Genomic DNA, 19,741 nt, shown 5'->3' with positions numbered 1-19,741 from the left:
GATGGACATATGGAATGAGTCACACCATCTGGTTACAGTCGTACCTGGGTGGTGGTCATTAAAACTAAATCTCCTGGGGATCTGCAAATGGCTTAATTATACTACAAAGATGTATTGGGCTGCTCCAGTGGGCTACTTTGAACTTCTTGAAACCAATTAACTTGGAAACATGTTTTCAAGATATGAAAACTGCAGTTATTAAGTCAGTCTTTTTTTTTTTTTTGCACAAAACTGAGGACTTAAAATGTGTATTTGAGGATCTGGAATGGGTGATACTTCAGTATTGGCCCTATAAAAGTAATGTGGTTTACTTACCCAACACTTTGATCCAATAGTTATGACTAATATCATCACAGAAAGGTGTTTTATAAACACTGAATTCACCCTGCAGCTAGAAGAACTTTGGCAAAGAAGGGAGGTGACACCAGGTTCCAGGAATACATCTTAAAAATACTTGTTTTGATTCACTACAGGATTTTATTCACTTAAATGATCAAATTTAGTAGGTGAAGATAGTCTGCTAATGATATATTTATTTTAATTAGTCTAAAAATTGTGGTTACTATAGGTAGTAACATGAAATCAGGACTACAGTTTTTTAAATTTCTTAACATATATTATTTTTTGATGCACAGTTCTGTGAATCTTAACATATGTATAGATTCATATAGCCACCACTAAAATTAGAACATGCAAGTTTTCCATCACCCCAAAAAACTTTCAGCCCTTGTTTTTACTGTACTCCTGGCGATTACTGATGTGTTCTCCAACACTGCAGGTTTGTCTTTCCAAGAATGTTGTGTAAATGGACTCATAACTTTTCTAGATTGCCTTTTTTCACTCAGCATAATATCTTTAAGATTAATCCAAGTTTGTTGTTGTTTATCTTAATAGTTTGTTCCTCCTTGTTGCTAAGTAGTATTCCATTGCTTGTTTGTTTTTCCATTCTTCATTTGAGGAGTTTCTAGTTTTTGATATATATAAATGGAAATGCTGTAAATGTTTATGCACAGGTTTTTGGGTGAACATAAGTTTTCATTTCACTTGGGTAAATATCTAGGGCTAGGTTGTATGGCACATGCATGTTTAATTTTATTAAAAATTGACAGTTTTTTTGGCATTGTTTTGATTTTCCCTTTTACTTGTGGAATTCCATTTTCTTTTATGGTCACAATTGAAATTGTATTATTGATATTAACATTCCAGAGTTAATCAGTATTTTAGTCTTCTATTAATACAAGTTCTTTAAAAATACAAAGTAGTTTCATTTAAGTGGGTTTTTTTGTTTTTTGAGATGGAGTTTTACTCTGTGGCCCAGGCACAGTGGCATGATCTCGGCTTACTGCAACCTCCACCTCCCAGGTTCAAGTGATTCTTCTGCCTCAGACTCCTGAGTAGCTGGGATTGAGGATTGCCACCACACCAGCTAATTTTTGTATTTTTAGTAGAGATGGGGTTTTAACCATGTTGGCCAGGCTGTGGCGAACTCCTGACCACAGGTGATCCACCTGCCTGCTGGGATTACAGGCGTGAGCCACTGTGCCTGGCTCATTTAAGTGTTATTGTTGGTAAACATATTATTTGTCCCTTTTTTCCTTCTGTAAATTGGATGTTACTGTAATAAGATATTTGTTTAGATTTGCCAGTTACAGTTTTCTTTGCTTATCCTTTTGCATCTCTAGACTTTCTTGGGTCATTTTTCTTCTTAAAGTATATACAGTATAAGCTTCTTTAACGAAGATCTCTTAGTTTTGTTTTGTTTTTGAGATGGAGTCTCACTCTGTTAGCCAGGCTGGAGTGCAGTGGCATGAGCTTGGCTCACTGTAACCTCTGTCTCCTGGATTCAAGTGATCTTCCTGCCTCAGCCTCCCCAGTAGCTGGGATTATAAGTGTGCACCACCATGCCCAGTTAATTTTTGTATTTTTTCGTCGTTGTTGTTAATTGAGGTGGGATTTCACCATGTGCCAGGCTGGTCTCAAACTCCTGAACTCAAGTGATCTGCCCACCTTGGCCTCCTGAAGTGCTGGGATTACACACATAAGCCACCGTGCCTGGCCTAGTGGTTTTTTTTTTTGTTTGTTTGTTTGTTTTATCCGAAGATACTGTTATTTTGATCTTATACTTCAAATACAGCTTTGCTGGATTCACAAGTTATTTTTTCTTACCACTTGAAGATAATATTCCATGGTCTTCTCCTTTCCATTGAGAAGTCTACTGCTAGCCAAATTTTGTTCCCTATATTTTCTTTCCAGTTGCTTTTAAGATCTTCTCTGTCTTTGAAGTTTCACTGAATTGTTCCTTTTTTTTTTTTTGAGACGGAGTCTTGCTCTTTCGCCCAGGCTAGAGTGCAATGGCGTGATCTTGGCTCACTGCAACCTTCGCCTGCCAGGTTCAAGTGATTCTCCTGCCTCAGCCTCCTGAGTAGCTAGGATTACAGGTACCTGTAATCAGGTATCACGCCCAGCTAATTTTTTTTTTTTTTTTTCCAGTAGAGATGGGGTTTCACTAGGTTAGCCAGGCTGATCTGGAACTCCTGACCTCAGGTGATCCACCTGCCTTGGCCTCCCAGAGTACTGGGATTACAGGTGTGAGCCATTGCACCCAGCCCGAATTGTTTTCAAATTGGATTTTATTTATCTATATTTTGATGGGCTTTTTATATCTGTAGATGCATGACTTTTATTGGATCTGAAAAATCTCAGTCATTATCACTTCAGTGTTACCTTCCAGTTCATTAATTGTCTCTTTAGGTATGTCTAGTCTGCTTTCTTATTTGGTGAATTTTTGATTTCCACATTTATAGTTTTTCATTTCTGAAAATTCTGATTTTTAAATTTGCCTCGTTCTGACAATTACATATTTCCTGTTCATTTTTACTCCATCTTTCATTTATTTTAATGTTCCCTATATACTATATTTTGCAACTGGTAATTCTGATAACTAAAGTCTTGGAGGGAGGTGCTGTTAATCTTTTGCATTTACTGACTCAAGCACATTGGTTTGTTTCATTTTTGTGTGATAATTTTTATTGCAGCCTCATATTGTATTGAACTTAATATTTGGAAATCTTGATAGCTTAAATTGAAAATGCATTCCTTTAGAGAGAATTTGCATGTTCATGGGATCCTAGGATCCTGTGTAACCTGAAGGTATTTTATTTTCCATCCAGGGTCTTAGGTTTAACTTCACAGAGATATCTGAGGTTGAGCTCTCTCATCTCGCCTTGGCTATTGTTGGCACTTGCCTTCTGAGCAACATTGCATCTTGTGCATAATGTGGGGCACATTTCTGGTTTCAGCTTAATTTTTAATTTTGTGTCTTTCTTTTCTGTGGGGTGGGGGATCCTTAGAGATTTCCCTTTCTAAAAAGTTCAATAGTATGTTAATAGTCATAGGGTTTTTGGGGGGTTATTTATGGACTATCATATTGTAGTAGAGGAGGCTTTTCATTTTGCCGTACTGTTGGAAGTAGAAATTAATGAGATTAAATATGTAACGTGCCAGTCTAGATACTGTATATATATTAATTTCCTTCTACCTTATTAAGTTACATTTTGCCGACCAGTTCATATAAGAGTGCTTTATATGGTATAGTTTATTCTTGGTTATTTGTTGTGGACACTTTCCTTAGTCTGTTTTCTAATTTAAATTTTAATATATTTTCTATATGAATCTTAAACATGTATGTTTACTTTGTTGTTTATTGTTTCAGAGAGAGAAATATTTATTCTGTTTTCTGTTACTCTGAAAAGAAAGTTATGCAAGATAATTGAACCTTGGTAGAGTTTATATCTTAATAGAGAGCCAAAGAAATTCCATTAATTTCTTTTGCTTGGTAATTTACGTATTTATTATATTTAGAGCAGTGGTTCTCAACTGAAGGGGTTTTACCCCGTGGGGGATATTTGGCAATGTCTGGAAACAGTTTTGATTGTCAGTATCTGATGAAGGGTGCTACTGACATTTAGTGAGTAGAGCTAGGAATGCAGATGCTGCTCAACATCCTACAATGCATAGGACACCCCTCCACAATAAAGAATTATCCAACCCAAAATGTCAATAATGCCAAAGTTAAGAAGCCTTGATTTAGAGAAATGAAGATAAGGTGTTAATGTTGGTGGGTATCATAGGATTTGCGAGGAAAGGTTTTCCAGGTTTTAGAACAATTGGAAGAAAGTCTTAGATTGGAAAACCGTTCCCTCCTTCTCTTAATTGCTTTTTCTAATTCTTCAGCATAGACGTTCACATTCATAAAGCCAAGACTAAAAATCTAAATTTTTTGAGTACTGCTACTAGTCAATTGGACTTTCCATTATTTCTCACCCCTTTTTTCCTACTGCAGAATAAGTAGTATTTATTATAGAAAATTTGGAGAGAATAGAAATTTATGAATAGAGAAAAATTGATTCGATCTCATCACATGTACAAGAACTGTTAACATTTTGGAGTATTTGGTTTGTCTTTTTTTTTGCTGATTTAAAAAAATTAGTTCTGAGAATACTATATAATTTTTATCTTAAAAAGTTAAAGCACAATTGTAAGTGCATAATGTCATACTTTTTAAAATTGTCACTTATTTAACCATTTCCTTTTTGGTGTGAAATGTTTCCGATGTTTTCCTATTATGGATAATGTTTGGTGAACATCTTGTACATAGGTGGTCAGCTGTATATCCAATTCTTTTTTTAGAATTGATTCCTAAAAGTGGCATAGCTGGGTCAAATGGGAATAATGAGGTTCTTAATAAAAATTGGTGAGTTTATCCCACTATCAGTGTTTGAGACTACTCATTTTTTGGCGTAGGGGTGGGTAGGGTGGGGTGTGGGTGGTGTGGGGGCGAGACTACTCATTTTTGTTGCAGCTCATCACTCCGAGATTAAGACATTGATGGAATCAGTCTTCAGCTTTTTTTCAGACTCTTATATAAACATATAAAATCCATGTACAAAGCTTTTGAAGGCTAAAAAAATGAAAAATCCGTGTACAGCCTTGCATTGAGAATATAGTTAATATCCCTGAATAAATGGAATATAAAAGAGCAATTAGAGAAAGCAACATGAACGCATAAAATTTCCTCTTGGTTACTCAATTTATGTAATAAGTGTAGCCTTGTAAAATTGTCTGCCATTTTGTAAATTGAATACTATTGTGAGTGTACTGAGAAAGTTCATTTGAGTAAATCCTGTAACGGGTAACAAATCCTGTAACAGATTTCACTTGGAAAAAATGTCCTTTCCTCATTTGGTTGTGAGTACATTCTGGTTGTACTTGTTTCATAAGTTTAAAATTTTGTTCACTTATTTAGCTAATATGAATACCTTCTTTGCGCGTTAGTAGACCTTGTGATATGGTGGGGCCTGGGCTATATTTACACACTGTACTGCATTTGTGAGATTACATATGTGTGATGTAACTTAAAGATTTAGGGTTAGCTTTATGAATTGTTATTTCCTCATTGAACAATTTGAGAAGTATACAGGTACAGTTGTTCGCTCCAAAATTTCCGAAACATACATCCTTTTAATAGTGCTTGATATTTCGTCATCAGAAAGTTACTCCTTTGCCTTTTCCATTTTTAAAAAGGAGATATTGCCAGTAGGTAGAAAGGTAAAGGCTTGTCTGAAACAACGAGGAGATATTACAGAATAAGGAGAGACAAAGTTGCAAGGTAAGGAGGGAGTAAGAGGCATTTGAGAGAACAATAATATGTTAATTCCTTTTTATATTGTTTTGGGGCAAGGTAGAATGGAAGTATTATATCATAAATGATTAAATCTCCCTGAAAGGGGTGAATTAAGTGTTGTTCTCATGGAGGATGAGTTGGAATCAAAGTGTTGTGCCCTAAGTAATAATGACTTTTCTAAATTTTCACTTTTGGAAATTAATTAATTAATTAATTTATTTGTTTGTTTGAGATGGAGTCTCGCTATGTTGCCCAGGCTGGAGTGCAGTGGCACAATCTCGGCTCACTGCAACCTCTACCTCCCGGGTTCAGGCAATTCTCCTGCCTCAGCCTCGGGAGTAGCTGGGACTACAGGTGTGTGACACCACACCCAGATAATTTTTGTAGTTTTTAGTAGAGACAGGGTTTCATCATGTTGGCCAGGCGGGTCTCGAACTCTTGACCTTGAGTGATCCTCCCACCTTGGCCTCCCAAAGCACTGGGATTACAGGCATGAGCCACCACTCCTGGCCACTTTTAGAAATTTGGAACTAGTCTTTAGAGCCTTATTTTGTGATTGCAAGCTGTAAAGGTACTTGCAAGTTACTACTGAGGTTGTTTCTTCAGAATCAAGTTTGAGAGTTTTTTTTTTTGGAGACAGGTTCTCAGTCTGCTGCCCAGGATGGAATGCAGTGGTGCGATCTCGGCTCACTGCAACCTCCGCCTCCCAGGTTCAAGCGATTCTCCTGCCTCAGCCTCCTGTGTAGTTGGCAAGCGCCACCACGCCCACCTAATGTTTGTATTCTTAGTAGAGATGGTCTTGCGTAGCTGGCAAGTGCCACCACGCTGCCTAATTTTTGTATTTTTAGTAGAGATGGAGTTTCACCATGTTGGCCAGGCTGGTCTCGAACTTCTGACCTCAAGTGATACGCCCATCGTGGCCTCCCAAAGTGCTGAGATTACAGGTGTGAGCCACCGCGCCTGGCCAAGTTTGAGAGTTTACCAGAATAAAATTTCGGTTACTTAGTTCTTCTTGTTCAGTCATTATTTCCCTATTTTATGACAACAGAAGGAAAAAATTAGTATAAAATGTAAACAAAGCAAAACAAAACAACAGCCAAACCCAAGTTAACTTTTCCTTACCTTGAAATTTGAAACAAATGAAGTGTAACTTGTCTTCATTCAGATCATGATCTGAAAGATGACATTTATCTGTGACAAGAGGGAGAAAAAGAAGCAGTCAGTTGAGGAGCTTTTCCTTTGTGTTTTGACAAAAATACTGTTTTTATTAGTTTTTAAATTTTATTATTAGTTTTTGAGACAGAATCTTGCTCTGTCATGCAGGCTGGAGTGCAGTGGCGCGATCTTGGCTCACTGCAACCTCTGCCTTCTGGGTTCAAGCAATTTTCATGTCTCAGCCTCCCGAGTAGCTGAGATTACAGGTGCATGCCACCACTCCCTGCTTATTTTTGTATTTTTAATAGAGACAGGGTTTTGCCATGCTGGCCAGGCTGGTCTTGAACTCCTGACCTCAAGTGAGCTCCTCGTCTCGGCCTCCCAAAGTGCTGGGGTTACAGATGTGAGCCACAGCAACCGGCCCCAAAATACGGTGAATTTTTAGAATGTTACGCACTATATTTAATTATTCAAAATGTTCTCAAATATTTTTTAAACACTTTTTTTGGGTGCATTTATTATTTTACGTCATTGTTAAATATCCTATTTAATTAGTGTGAATGATTACAAATTGACAAATTCTTTAAAAATATTACTACAGTAATTGCTGTAGAACCGAGCATTCAAATGAGACATTTGTCAGAGAGCATGAGCCCAAAGTAGTTTTATGGAACTTTGCATAGGTTACTTGTTGCTTTGCATAGATTATTTGGCCATTATTCTTGTGGGTGGACCTGCCCACAAGATAGTTGGACAACATGTAAATAATTATTAAATCTGTTCCACTCAGTTTTTCATGTGCGTGTTCAAACATCAAGATAAAGTCCTTTTAAGGCCATCCATACAGAAAAGGCTTCAGGGTTGTAAAGGACCTTAAAAATTGTTTAATCATGCATCCAGCAATTTTTTGAATCTCTTCCATGTGTCCTTGCGGTTTCCTCTTTTACACTCACTGCCTTCTGAGGTGACTGAAAATGTTCTTTATTATAAATTCTTACTTGAATTGATGGCAAGATAGGACTTTACTAATTGGCTTATTACCTCAATTCATGACATTACTTTTAATATAGTTTTCTAAATTAGTCTTAAACTTATTTAAAGGTAACAACTGTTTGATAAGGATATTTGTATGGCTCCGGTCTTATATCATTGTTTCTTAGGAGATGTGAAATATTTAAAGAATTAAAATTCTTTACCATAGAGCTCTTCACATGTATAGCCTTTTCATCAGAGACACACTAAAGCACTATTTGCAGTTCCTAGAAACTCATGTGTCACAGTTACTTTGTGTTTTTAACTAGGTAGTTACTTGAATTTATTGTTAGGTCTATTATTTAATGAGTCTAACCAAACTTGAACATCTGTTATGAAGTTTAATAGTTTAAAATAATTTAAAAATACTTTGAGTTTATGGAATGAAAACACTGTTTCAAGTTTATACATTGGTTAAAATGTTTTGAATCACTAGATGTGTCATTTTAAACATGTGGTATGTACTAGTAAATTTTGTGAAATATTTTATCTTTCAGACGAGGATTAAATCCACCACACAGGGTGAAATCTATCTCCATGACAACATTCACACAACAGGAGATTGAATTCTTACAAAAACATGGAAATGAAGTAAGTGGTTTTTTTTTTTTTTTTTTTTTGCAATTTTCAACTTTTTTGTTGGCAGTCATTTTAATAAGATTTAATAAGTTATTTAAAATGTTGAATTTCGCAGTCTAAAAAAGTTATTTTTGGATTTTATATTTGGATATTTTAAAATTACTCAACAATGTATTTGGAATTGTTTACTACATAAACACTTTACTGTAAATCTGAGGTTGACATGTGTGTATTTAAAAGTCATCAGTCTTGAATATAAAAGGTGTTTCGGAGGACACCCATTATTGCAGTTACTGTTAGTCTTTGCTTTAAAAGTCAAAAAAGAGGAAGAGAGTTCATTTTGTGATGTTATGTTAAACTTGTTAGGGGTTGAAGTCCTCTATTTTTCCTAAATTTTTAACTTTGGATGTGTATGTGATGTGTAATGTTTAGCAAGTGTTCAGTAGGGAGGAGGTTAGTAGTTCTCAGTGGCAGCCTAGTGTCTTTGGGAGTCAGATGGTATATTTGGATGGAAGCTTTTTTTCTTCTTGCCTTTAATGGGCTTCCAGTAATTCCATTCTGTTTGCTTGTTTGCTTTTAGCTCTATGTTTTGCTATTAGTAAAAGGTTTTAAATTTTTCTAATATTTTTAAAATTAATAAAATTAAAGAGAGTGGGCATTTTTTATAATCCTGGGGTAAGGATGAACCAGTTAACCCAAGTTGATTAATAATAGCTATTATTATTTGACAGAAAAGTCTCATTTTCTAGAAAGGATAAGTAGTACTTTAGTGGTACTCTTCTGGTTGCATCTTTGATATCCTTAATAAACATAAGTTAAATATTAAGATTTTATTAGTTTTAATCTTCTCTTTGACCCTTAGAAAATATATGCAAGCGTTTTACACTCTGCCTTCCTAATATTTTGAAAGTAATATCTTAAAATTGTTTGCCTGCTTGTGATGTCCATGTGCTTTTGGTTCTAAAATAGTGAGGAAATATAAATTCACAGCTATGAAATATTTTTAAATACATGATTTAAAGAAGAGAGCACATTTTGAAGTCTCAAAATTTTGCCAATGACAAATTATTTTGAGTATTCAGATTCCAGACTAATGTGACTATATTATAAGAACATGTAAAGTTGGATGAAAGGGTAGAAGGCTTTTAATGACAGTAAGCATAGAATAATATATATGGGCCGGGCGCGGTGGCTCAAGCCTGTAATCCCAGCACTTTGGGAGGCCGAGACGGGCGGATCACGAGGTCAGGAGATCGAGACCATCCTGGCTAACATGGTGAAACCCCGTCTCTACTAAAAAATACAAAAAACAAAACAAAACAAAACAAAAAAACTAATTGGGTGAGGTGGTGGGCGCCTGTAGTCCCAGCTACTCGGGAGGCTGAGGCAGGAGAATGGCGTAAACCCGGGAGGCGGAGCTTGCAGTGAGCTGAGATCCAGCCACTGCACTCCAGCCTGGGCGACAGAGCGAGACTCCATCTCAAAAAAAAAAAAAAAAAAGAATAATATATATGTTGATTAAAATACAATTTGAACTATTTGTGTAAAGTTTACAAGTGGGATTAACAGTGCACACTTGAAGTTACTTTCTTAGGATGTTGGCTTCGTGTGCAAAATTTTGGAAATTAGAATGGAATCAGAAATAAATATTATTCTATCTTTAGATTAAAAATATGACAGTAGGTAAAACCAGAGTAACAAAACTGTGATAACAGCAGTCCATTTAACAACATGTGAGATACAATTAGGTGGAGACTGGTCCAAAAAAATCAAGATTGAAGGCGTATACATTTTTTTAAATGTGGTGGGAACATTGATCTACTCTCTTAACAAATTTTTAGGTGTGCAATATTGTATGGTTAATTACAGACATAGCATTGTATAGCAGATCTCTAGAAATTAATCATTTAACTTTATACCAGTTGAACTACAGCTCCTCATTTTATCTTCTGCCCCTGGTACCCCTGATTGTACTCTCTGCTTCTCTGGGTTTGACTATTTTAGATACTTCATATAAATTGAATTATACAATATTTGTCCTTCTGTGACTGGCATATTTCACTTCGTGTAATATCCTCAAGATTCATCCTTATTGTCATGTATGGCAGGATTTCTGAAGGAATATTTTTTAACGCTGTAGCATTAAGGTAAATTTAGAGTATATAAAAATTAGTTGATTTTGAGGAACTCACTGTATCAAAAAGTAGAAGCAAAATGTAAATGTTAGAAGTGACTGAAACGTATTCATGAATCTTAAATCCTACAAAGAGGTATGCAAGTTGGTAGACCACTCGAAGTACTTAACCATGACAATCACTGTCACTATGCTGGGTATTATGGATGTGGTTATAGATGTGTTACACTGGCTTAGTGGACAAAGGGCTCACAGTTGGTGCAACAGATACATAACAGATAATTGCAACATGGTGTTAGATAAATAATGATAAGAATAAGAAGTATCAGCAGTAGTATGAAAAAGGGACCCAGTATTCTGGTGGGAAGGAGAGGATTGGGAAGACCCCACAGAACAGGTAACACATTTATTGGGTTTTGAGGGTAACTAGAACCTAAGCTGGTAGTGAAAGTCACTGAAGATGGAGCAAACAGTAGAAAAAAAAAGAAGGGAAACTTGCAATAGGTTGCTAGGAAATATACTAACCTTGTAAATGCTTGTTAAGAAAGACACACATATCTTCTCATAGTGTACCAAAGAACATCTTAGAACAAAAATAATGGACAGGTGTGTTTGGTTCTTTGCAGTATTAACAGTATCTTAAAATTTTGAGAGGTGTGTAGAGGGTGAAGATACGAAATGTGGGACAGTTGGTACAGCTTTATAACCAAATATTTATGGATTTCAAGTGCAAGTATTTTATTATCCGTTCATCTTTTTTAAACCTTTAAATCATAAGTATCACTTGCATAGGGAATAGTACCAGAACGTGAGTTTACATTTCAAAATAAGTTGCCATGTTTCTCTTGTCACCTTTTAATAGTTTGGAAAGGACCATATTCAGTCACATTAAGTTTTGGATTAAAAAGGCTCTATCATACATCTTGTGCGTGAATGAGTTCATGCCTGAAGATGAATATTTCCAAAATTAAAAGATCAGAAAGTTTATTGGCTTCGGCAGCAGCCTTGGATCTTTGATCCCTACCAGGGAGTTTTAGTGTGCTGGAGGGCATGTTTGGTTGTTGTCACTATTGGAGGATGTTGCTGGCTTAAGCAGGCAAGCACCATGAATGGTGAATGACTTGTAATGTGTTGAACAGAATTAACCTGCGTGCCATATGCTATGAATGTTCCTCCAGACATTTATATGTGGGAAACATCTGTGTATGGTCTTCTGCATATATAATTTAATTCTGTTTTAATACTTGCATTATAGTTAAACATCCTATTACCAAAGAAAGTCGTGCTCCAAGCCCAGAATCAGAGTGAGGTGGGCTACCAAGTTACAGGGCAAAGGGCATGCATACAATCGCACAACTGATGGCAATACTAATTATATTTTAGTCATCAATAAAGTATATCTGTATTGGTCTGTATTAGTAGCTGTGGTAAGCAAATAATGTTATTACTGTTTATAGATATGCATAGAGACCATACTTTTTACAGAGTGTATCATTAGTTTCTACAGATGTGGTTTACAAATTTCTTGACTATTACTTTAGTGTTTATAGACTTCTACAGTGTGTTTGGTGGAGCAGATATGTACATTGTTAAGTTACAGAACATAATATGCCAGATGCTAGTAAAATATTTTGCATTGGAGCACTTTGTATTTATTTGCTGCAGTAATTTTTGTCATTTTTTTCAGAACCAAAATATTTCACAAAAAGTTTCTATGTATTTCTTTTGTAATGCTTTCTTTTGTATCAAACTTTAAAAACAAAACAAAACAAAAAACCTGTAGTGATCTTGGCACTGTAGCTCCGCTATAATCCCAGCACTTTGGGAAGTGGAGGTGAGAGGATTCCTTGAGACCAGGAATTTGAGACCAACCTGGGCAACAAAGCGAGATCCCATCTCTACAAAAATTCAAAAATTAGCCAGGCATGGTGATATATATCTGTAGTCCCAGGTACCCAGGAGGCTGTGGTGGGAGCATTGCTTGAGCCCTGGAGTTCAAGGCTGCAGTGAGTCATGATCATATGACTGACTGCACACCAGCCTGGGTGACCAAGAGAGATACTGTCTCAAAAAAAAAGAAATTCTGTAGTGATTTTCTGTATATCCTCATTTGTGATGTCATGGGCAAATCATGGTTTTCCAGTTAAAGGAAGGTGGATTAACTTCTGATTATAAAGTTAATGGAAGGTGGACTGGTGAACGCTGCTACGGATAGATAATTCAATAGAAAAGAAAATGTAGAAATAATTTTATTTTGAAATATGTATAGTTTATGTTTTCTAGTAGTAAGTTAACCTTCCTAATTATGTTTGAAGACTAAAAGTAAAAACATTACTACTGGCCAAGTGTGGTGGCTCATGCTTGTAATCCCAGCAGTTTGAGAGGCTGAGGCGAACCGATCAGTTGAGGCCAGGAGTTCAAGACCAGCCTGGCCAACATGACGAAACTCTGTCTCTACTAAAAATATGTATGTATTTGAAAAAAAAAAAATAGCCAGCCTTGGTGGTGTGCACCTGTAATCTCAGGTACTTGGGAGGCTGAGATGGGAGAATCACTTGAACCTGGGAGGTGGAGGTTACAGTGAGATTGTGCCACTGCACTCCATCCTGGGCAACAGAGCGAGACTGTCTCTAAAAAAGAAAAAGCATTGATGCTCCACAGGCATGGTCTATGTGTAGGAGTAAAATCACGCATTGCATGCCAGTATTTGATTATCTTTTACTAGATTAAAAACAAAACAAAATGATTGCTTTGAAAACCCATGCAATAACGTACACTTTTCCCATTAACGTTCATGATTGATTCATTTTTGAAGCGGAAATTTACTAATAAATTACCTGCCGTGGAAGAATGGCGTGAACCCGGGAGGCGGAGCTTGCAGTGAGCCAAGATCGTGCCACTGCACTCCAGCCTGGGCGACAGAGTGAGACTCCGTCTCAAAAAAGTAAAATAAAATAAAAATAAAAATAAAAAAATAAATTGCCTGCTGTGTGCCAGGAACTGCCCTTAGGCCCTAGGGATACAAAAACTGAGATGATTCCTGCCCTCCCCTTGCAGTCTTTTAGGGCCGAGACATAATAAAAGTACAGTGGTCTTGTGCTGAAAGCTCAGATTTGGACTATGCAGGTTATGAACCTTGGGCAAGAAGCTTCTGAGCCTTACTTTCTATTAGTAGTAAATAGAATACCTGTGTATAAAAATGCTAGGATTTTTAAAATTAGGCCAGCTTGTGAAAATTCCCAGCATATTTCTTTTCAGATAGTATTTATTTATTGAATCTGAATCTAAAGTGGTAGAAGTTATAAGAAGAATTATCAGTTTTCATTTTCATTCTTGGTTTGGATGGTTTCTTTAGGGGAATTTGTCAGTTTTCATAGCATACTGTCATGTCATTTACATTAATATTCGGGTTATGTGTTTAAACTCTTGGAGCATTTTAACTTCAATTTTCTGCTGAGTTTAATAATAATGAAAATTGATAGTTATTTTAGTAACAATATGTTGTCATTGTAGAGTGGCAGAGTTAAGTTACATACTCAATAATTCAGGATTTACAATTATTCTGTTGCTCACATCTGGGGTTGGCAAACTGTTTCTAATGGCCAGATAGTAAATATTGTAGGCTTTGTGGGCCACCTGTATTCTCTGTTGCATAACTTTGTTTGAAATCCACTTCTCCTCCCTAACACACACACAATTATTTAGTGTAAAAACCATCTTTAGATTAAGGCAATATAAAAACAAGCCAGTGATGACCCAGTTTGGTCTGCACATTGAAGATCTGTTGATTGAAGATGTATAGAACTCTTATTTTTCAGCGTGCAATGTAAATCTTTTTATGACCTGGCTTCTTAACCTTATTGCCAGCAGAAATGTTTTAACTACAATGATCTTTGTTTTGTTTCCCATATGTGCTATCTGTATTCTAATTTTTTACCATTTTACCAATGCTGGCTTTTATTTTTGCTTGACTTTTCTTTTCTAATCCTATCAGTCTTTCAGGAGTTTTTATCCCTCAGATTCTAACACCCCCGTAAGTATTTTTAACTGTTTAAAAAAATAGCATGCACTAAAAGATTTACAAAAAAAAAATTTTTTTTTTGTTATTGCTCTTAGTTTCTTCTGTATTGGTCTTACTGACCTCGAGACGTTATAGACATCTCTGTGGTATAATCTTGCATATTTCTTAATTATACCTAAAGCAGTGAAAATGCACAAGCATATATATCCAAGTGAGTTTCTTTTTTTGGGGGAGCGGGGGGATGGCGTCTTACTCTGTTGCCTAGGCTGGAGTGTAGTGGTGCCATCTTGGCTCACTGCAACCTCCACCTCCCGGGTTCAAGTGATTCTCCTGCCTCAGCCTCCCAGGTAGCTGGGATTACAGGCATGTAACACCATGCCTGGCTAATTTACTAGGACTCAAAAAACTCCATGGTTTAGTTTGATTACCACCAATTTATGAACCTTGTCACCTTGGGCAAACCACTTCCCTGAGCTTCATTTTCCTTTGTAATCTGTGAGAAGTATCTGTTTTGCCTATTTCATGAGCTTGATTTGAAGGTAGTATATAGGAAAACATTTTGAAAATTGATGTGTTATATAGATGTAAGATCATGGTTTTATTTTATTTTTTAAAATTAAAAAAAAATTTTTCCCCCAGGTTTAGTTACTTGCCCAAGATCGTGCTTTTATGGGCAAAGATACTTTTCCAGTTGATTCCTAAACGCAGAAAATAAGTATGACGTAGGAACATGGCATGCTTTGAATTGAATTTAGGGTGGAGATAAATTTTTGCAGAATTTCAGTCAGTATGATGGTATCAATAAATGAAAACATTCACTAATAATACATTGGAAAACATTTTAAACTACAAAATTAATTAATTGAGGGAATAGCTTCCTAGAGGGATATTTGAGTTTTAAAACCATCCAATTAAAATATTAAAGCACACTATTGTATTATTTAAGGGATATTTATTTAGTGTCTGCGTATTTATGCACATGTCTGGCCTCTTAAGCATTTTGAAAGAAAGGTATGGCACCATAGCTCTTCTAAATATTAGCTGAATCTAGTCAGTAGTAACTTAGTAAAGTTGAAAATATTTAGAGTGTATTCTTTGATAATTAACTGTTGGCTTTCAGAGAAATATACTAATTAACAAAAATGTAGAAAATGTAGACATGTCTTTATTTTGAACATATCATAACCTGTGGGTCTTTTTGAATGATGACAGAAAACCCAAAGCTTTATAGAAGAAGCTAGATGTTATGTTGTTAGTTTGTAACTACTCTGAGAGTTTAATTTTTTTTTACATTACATATTCCAGGTTACTGTGTTTATTTCTTTCTAACTGTTTGCCTTACCATTCTAGCTTCCTGTAATCTCTTACCTTGTTTTTTTCTTGCCATTGTGTGTTATCTTCTAAAAAATCTTACTTGACTCTAATTAAAACAATATAAATCATTAAACGTTTTTGTTTCTTTTTAAAAGACTTTTTTTTGGCCGGGCGCGGTGGCTCAAGCCTGTAATCCCAGCACTTTGGGAGGCCGAGGCGGGCGGATCACAAGGTCAGGAGATCGAGACCATGGTGAAACCCCGTCTCTACCAAAAATACAAAAAATTAGCCGGGCGTGGTGGCGGGCGCCTGTAGTCCCAGCTACTCAGGAGGCTGAGGCAGGAGAATGGTGTGAACCCGGGAGGCGGAGCTTGCAGTGAGCCGAGATCGCGCCACTGCACTCCAGCCTGGGCGACAGAGCGAGACTCTGCCTCAAAAAAAAAAAAAAAAAAAAAAAAAAGACTTTTTTTTGTGGAGGTATTAATGCATTTACACAAGTAGATAATATAACAAACTTCCATCAACACATGGCTGTCTTTTTATTATTTTTAAGCAAATGTGAGACATAAAATTTCATCCGTAAACTCAGCTCTCATGTTATCTGTAAACTTCAAGGGCTTTAAAATATATATAGCAACAGTGTTATTTTTGTCCCTATGACAATTAACAGTGATCTAGTCATCTGGTCAGTGTTTAAGTTTTCTGTTGTTCATAAGTATCCTACTTTTCTTTTTTTTCTTAATGGTCTGTTTGAATGAGGATCCAGGCAAGATCCACACATTGAGTGGTTAAAATGGGCGTTAAAACTTTGTACTGCTTGTAAAGGATGGGAGGCTTGGCTGGGCACCATGCCTCATGCTTGTAATCCCAGCACTTTGGGAGGCTGAGGCAGGTGGATCACTTGAGGCCAGGAGTTTGAGACTAGCTTGGGCAATGTGACAAAACCCCATCTCTACTAAAAATGCAAAAATTTGCTGGGTGTGGTGGCGTGTGCCTGTAATCCCAGCTACTCTGGAGGCCGAGGCACAAGAATCGCTTGAACCCAGCAGGCAGAGGTTGCAGTCTGCCAAGATGGCACCACTGTACTCCAGCCTGGGTGACAGAGTGAGACTCTGTCTCACAAAAAAAAAAAAAAAGAAGAAGGATTGGAGGCTAAATGGTTCACAGTGACATCTGCAAAGATTGGACTGTAACGGGTGTGTGCTAGTGGTATGTGGCATAGATTCACCCTGAAGTTTGTGTTAAGACAGTGGGGGCCTCGGGCCAGGTAGTTATTCTGGGGCTGGATAGTCTGTAACCTGCGGCCCCTGCCAGCTTGAAGTCCCTGGGAAACATAGCAGCTCAGGTGACTTCCAGTGCCTTGTGAGACACTCACGCAGCATGAGTGCTACCTGGTACACATCTGAGTTGTAGTCCTTTTCCTGTGTCTTTTCCATTGCTCTGACATCAGCTACTACTCAGTCTCCTTAAAATTGATACTGGGTTCTTACTGCAGGAAAAAGAGGCCTGTTTGTTTGTCAGGACAGCAACTGACATTCATTTTGGCAACAGAGTATGCCATCTGATTATGGGGTATGTTATGAGCTGGTAAGAAGAAAATAAACAGGCCCTCAAGCCTCATAGGTTTTTGAGGAATTGGTAATGATGTTTAAGGTTTGGGTAGTAGTAGCCAAAGGCCATGCCTGCAATAACTTCTTGTTGATTTGGGTGATATTTTTTGGTCAGTCTCCTACTGGACCATGTTTCCCACCACTTCCCCAAGGACAGTCTCATACTGGCCTGTGATCCTAGGTTCTTTCCAAGGATGGAGTGGCTATGAGCAGTTATGTTTTGATAGAACTTGTCCTGCTTTGTGCCATCTAATGGCAGCATAGTGTCGTAGGTCTTACGGCAGGTGAGCTGCTCTGCCTGCAGGGAGCCTGGTTTGGCTATCTGCTACATTGTCTCTCAGAACCTGCTCTCCTAGATAGCTACAGCAAGACTCTGGACTTGGGCAGAGAATGCTCAGAGCCATAGCACAATGGCCAGATCTACCTGTTTTCCTCCCCTCCTCCAACGTTATTGTGAAAAATTCCAAATACATATAAAAGTTGAAAAATTATACAGGTAAAATAAACATTGTGCTGTATTTGCCTCAGCAGATATCTATACTCGTTCATCAGTCCATCTTATATTTCAAAGTAAGTTCAAAACATTAGTTCACATCACTTCTATAAACTGCAGTATATCTTTTATTTTTAAATTAAATTTAAAAAAATTTTTTTTTGGAGACAGAGTTTCGCTCTTGTTGCCCAGACTGGAGTACAGTGGCATGATCGTGGCTCACTGCAACCACCGCCTCCCAGGTTCACGTGATTCTCTTGCCGTAGCCTCCTGAGTAGCTGGGATTACAGGTGATTGCCACCATGCCCAGCTAATTTTTTGTATTTTTAGTAGAGACGGGGTTTCATCATATTGGCCAGGCTGATCGATCGTGAACTCCTGACCTCAGGTGATCCACCTGCTTCAGCCTCCCAAAGTGCTGGGATTACAGGTGTGAGCCACCGTGCCTGGCCTAATTTTTTTTTTTTAGGCGGCGTCCTGCTCTTGTCGCTCAGGCTAGAGTGGTGTGATCTTGGCTAACTGCAGCTTCCACCTCCTGGGTTCAAGAGATTGTCCTGCTTCAGTCTCTGGAGGATTTGGTGCTACAGGTGCCCACCACCTCGCTGGGCTAGTTTTTGTATCTTTAGTAGAGATGGGGTTTTGCCATGTTGACCAGGATGGTCTTGAACTCCTGACCTCAGGTGATCCATCCACCTTGGCTTCCTAAAGTGTTGGGATTATAGGCTTGAGCCATTGCGCCTAGCCCAGTATATCTATCATTAATTAGAATTCAGTATTCATTCAATTTTTTTAGGTATAATTTACATACAGTGGAGCTTAAGAATCTTAAGTGTACTTTTGGATGAGTTTTGATCATTGCTTCCAATTTGGTAACCTAAAGACCTGTACAAATATAGCACATAAGCATCATTACAGACAGTCACTGGACACTTCTTCCTATTCAGTCCTTCCCTGAATTTTTTGAGACAGGGTCTCAACTTCTGTCCCTCCCAGGCTGAAGTGCAGTGGCTGGGTCACAGCCTACTGCAGCCTTGACTTCCTGGGCTCAGGTGATTCTCCCACCTCAGCCTCCCAAGCAGCTGGGTCCACAGGCATATGCCTCCATGCCTGGCTCATTTTTTGTTTGTTTTTTTTTTTAGTGGAGACGGAGCCTACTCCTGAGGCACTGTTTTGTTTTTTTTTATTCACATTCATATAAAGTAAGTTAAAGTGTGATTTTAAAAATAACCCTTCTTCCTTTTTTCTTCCCTGTCTTAAAAAATCTGCTTCCTCTTAAATCATGAGGATAATCTGATATATTTTAGAAGCTTTACATTTACATCTGTGATCCATCTCAAATTAATTTTAGTGGATGGTGTGATAGGGATTGAGGTTCGTATTTTTACATGAATATATACACTTCTAGCTCTATTGTTGAAAACACTTTTCTTTCCTCAGTGTTGCTTTGGAGTCTTTGTCAAAAATGAAATGACCAGGCCGGGCATGGTGGTTCACGACTGTAATCCTGGCACTTTGGGTGGCAGAGTTGGGCAGATGGCTTGAGCCCAGGAGTTCAAGACCAACCTGGGCAACATGGTGAGACCCTGCCTCTACAAAAAATACAAAAATTAGCCTGGCGTGGTGGTGTGCATCTGTCTTCCCAGTTAGTTTGGGAGGCCGAGGTGGGAGGATCACTTGAGCTTGGGGAGATTTTAGGCTGCAGTGAGCTGTGATTGCACCA

General features: G+C 37.5%; 1 protein-coding gene across 6 annotated transcripts in view; it reads left to right on the top strand.

Annotated features, from left to right (window-relative positions):
* AGFG1 (ArfGAP with FG repeats 1) overlaps window positions 1-19,741 on the top strand; it is an 81,950-nt gene that overhangs the window by 10,601 nt on the left and 51,608 nt on the right. For all 6 annotated transcript variants that reach the window (XM_033229986.1, XM_033229985.1, XM_033229983.1 and 3 more), the window contains exon 2: window positions 8,368-8,461. In XM_033229986.1, coding sequence (XP_033085877.1) covers window positions 8,368-8,461 — 94 coding nt within the window. The remainder of the gene's footprint in view (window positions 1-8,367; window positions 8,462-19,741) is intronic.

The sequence above is a fragment of the Trachypithecus francoisi genome, unplaced genomic scaffold (assembly GCF_009764315.1).
Source record: "Trachypithecus francoisi isolate TF-2019V2 unplaced genomic scaffold, Tfra_2.0 Lachesis_group13, whole genome shotgun sequence".
Taxonomy (NCBI): domain Eukaryota; kingdom Metazoa; phylum Chordata; class Mammalia; order Primates; family Cercopithecidae; genus Trachypithecus; species Trachypithecus francoisi.
This window is presented reverse-complemented; position numbering and strand designations above follow the sequence as displayed.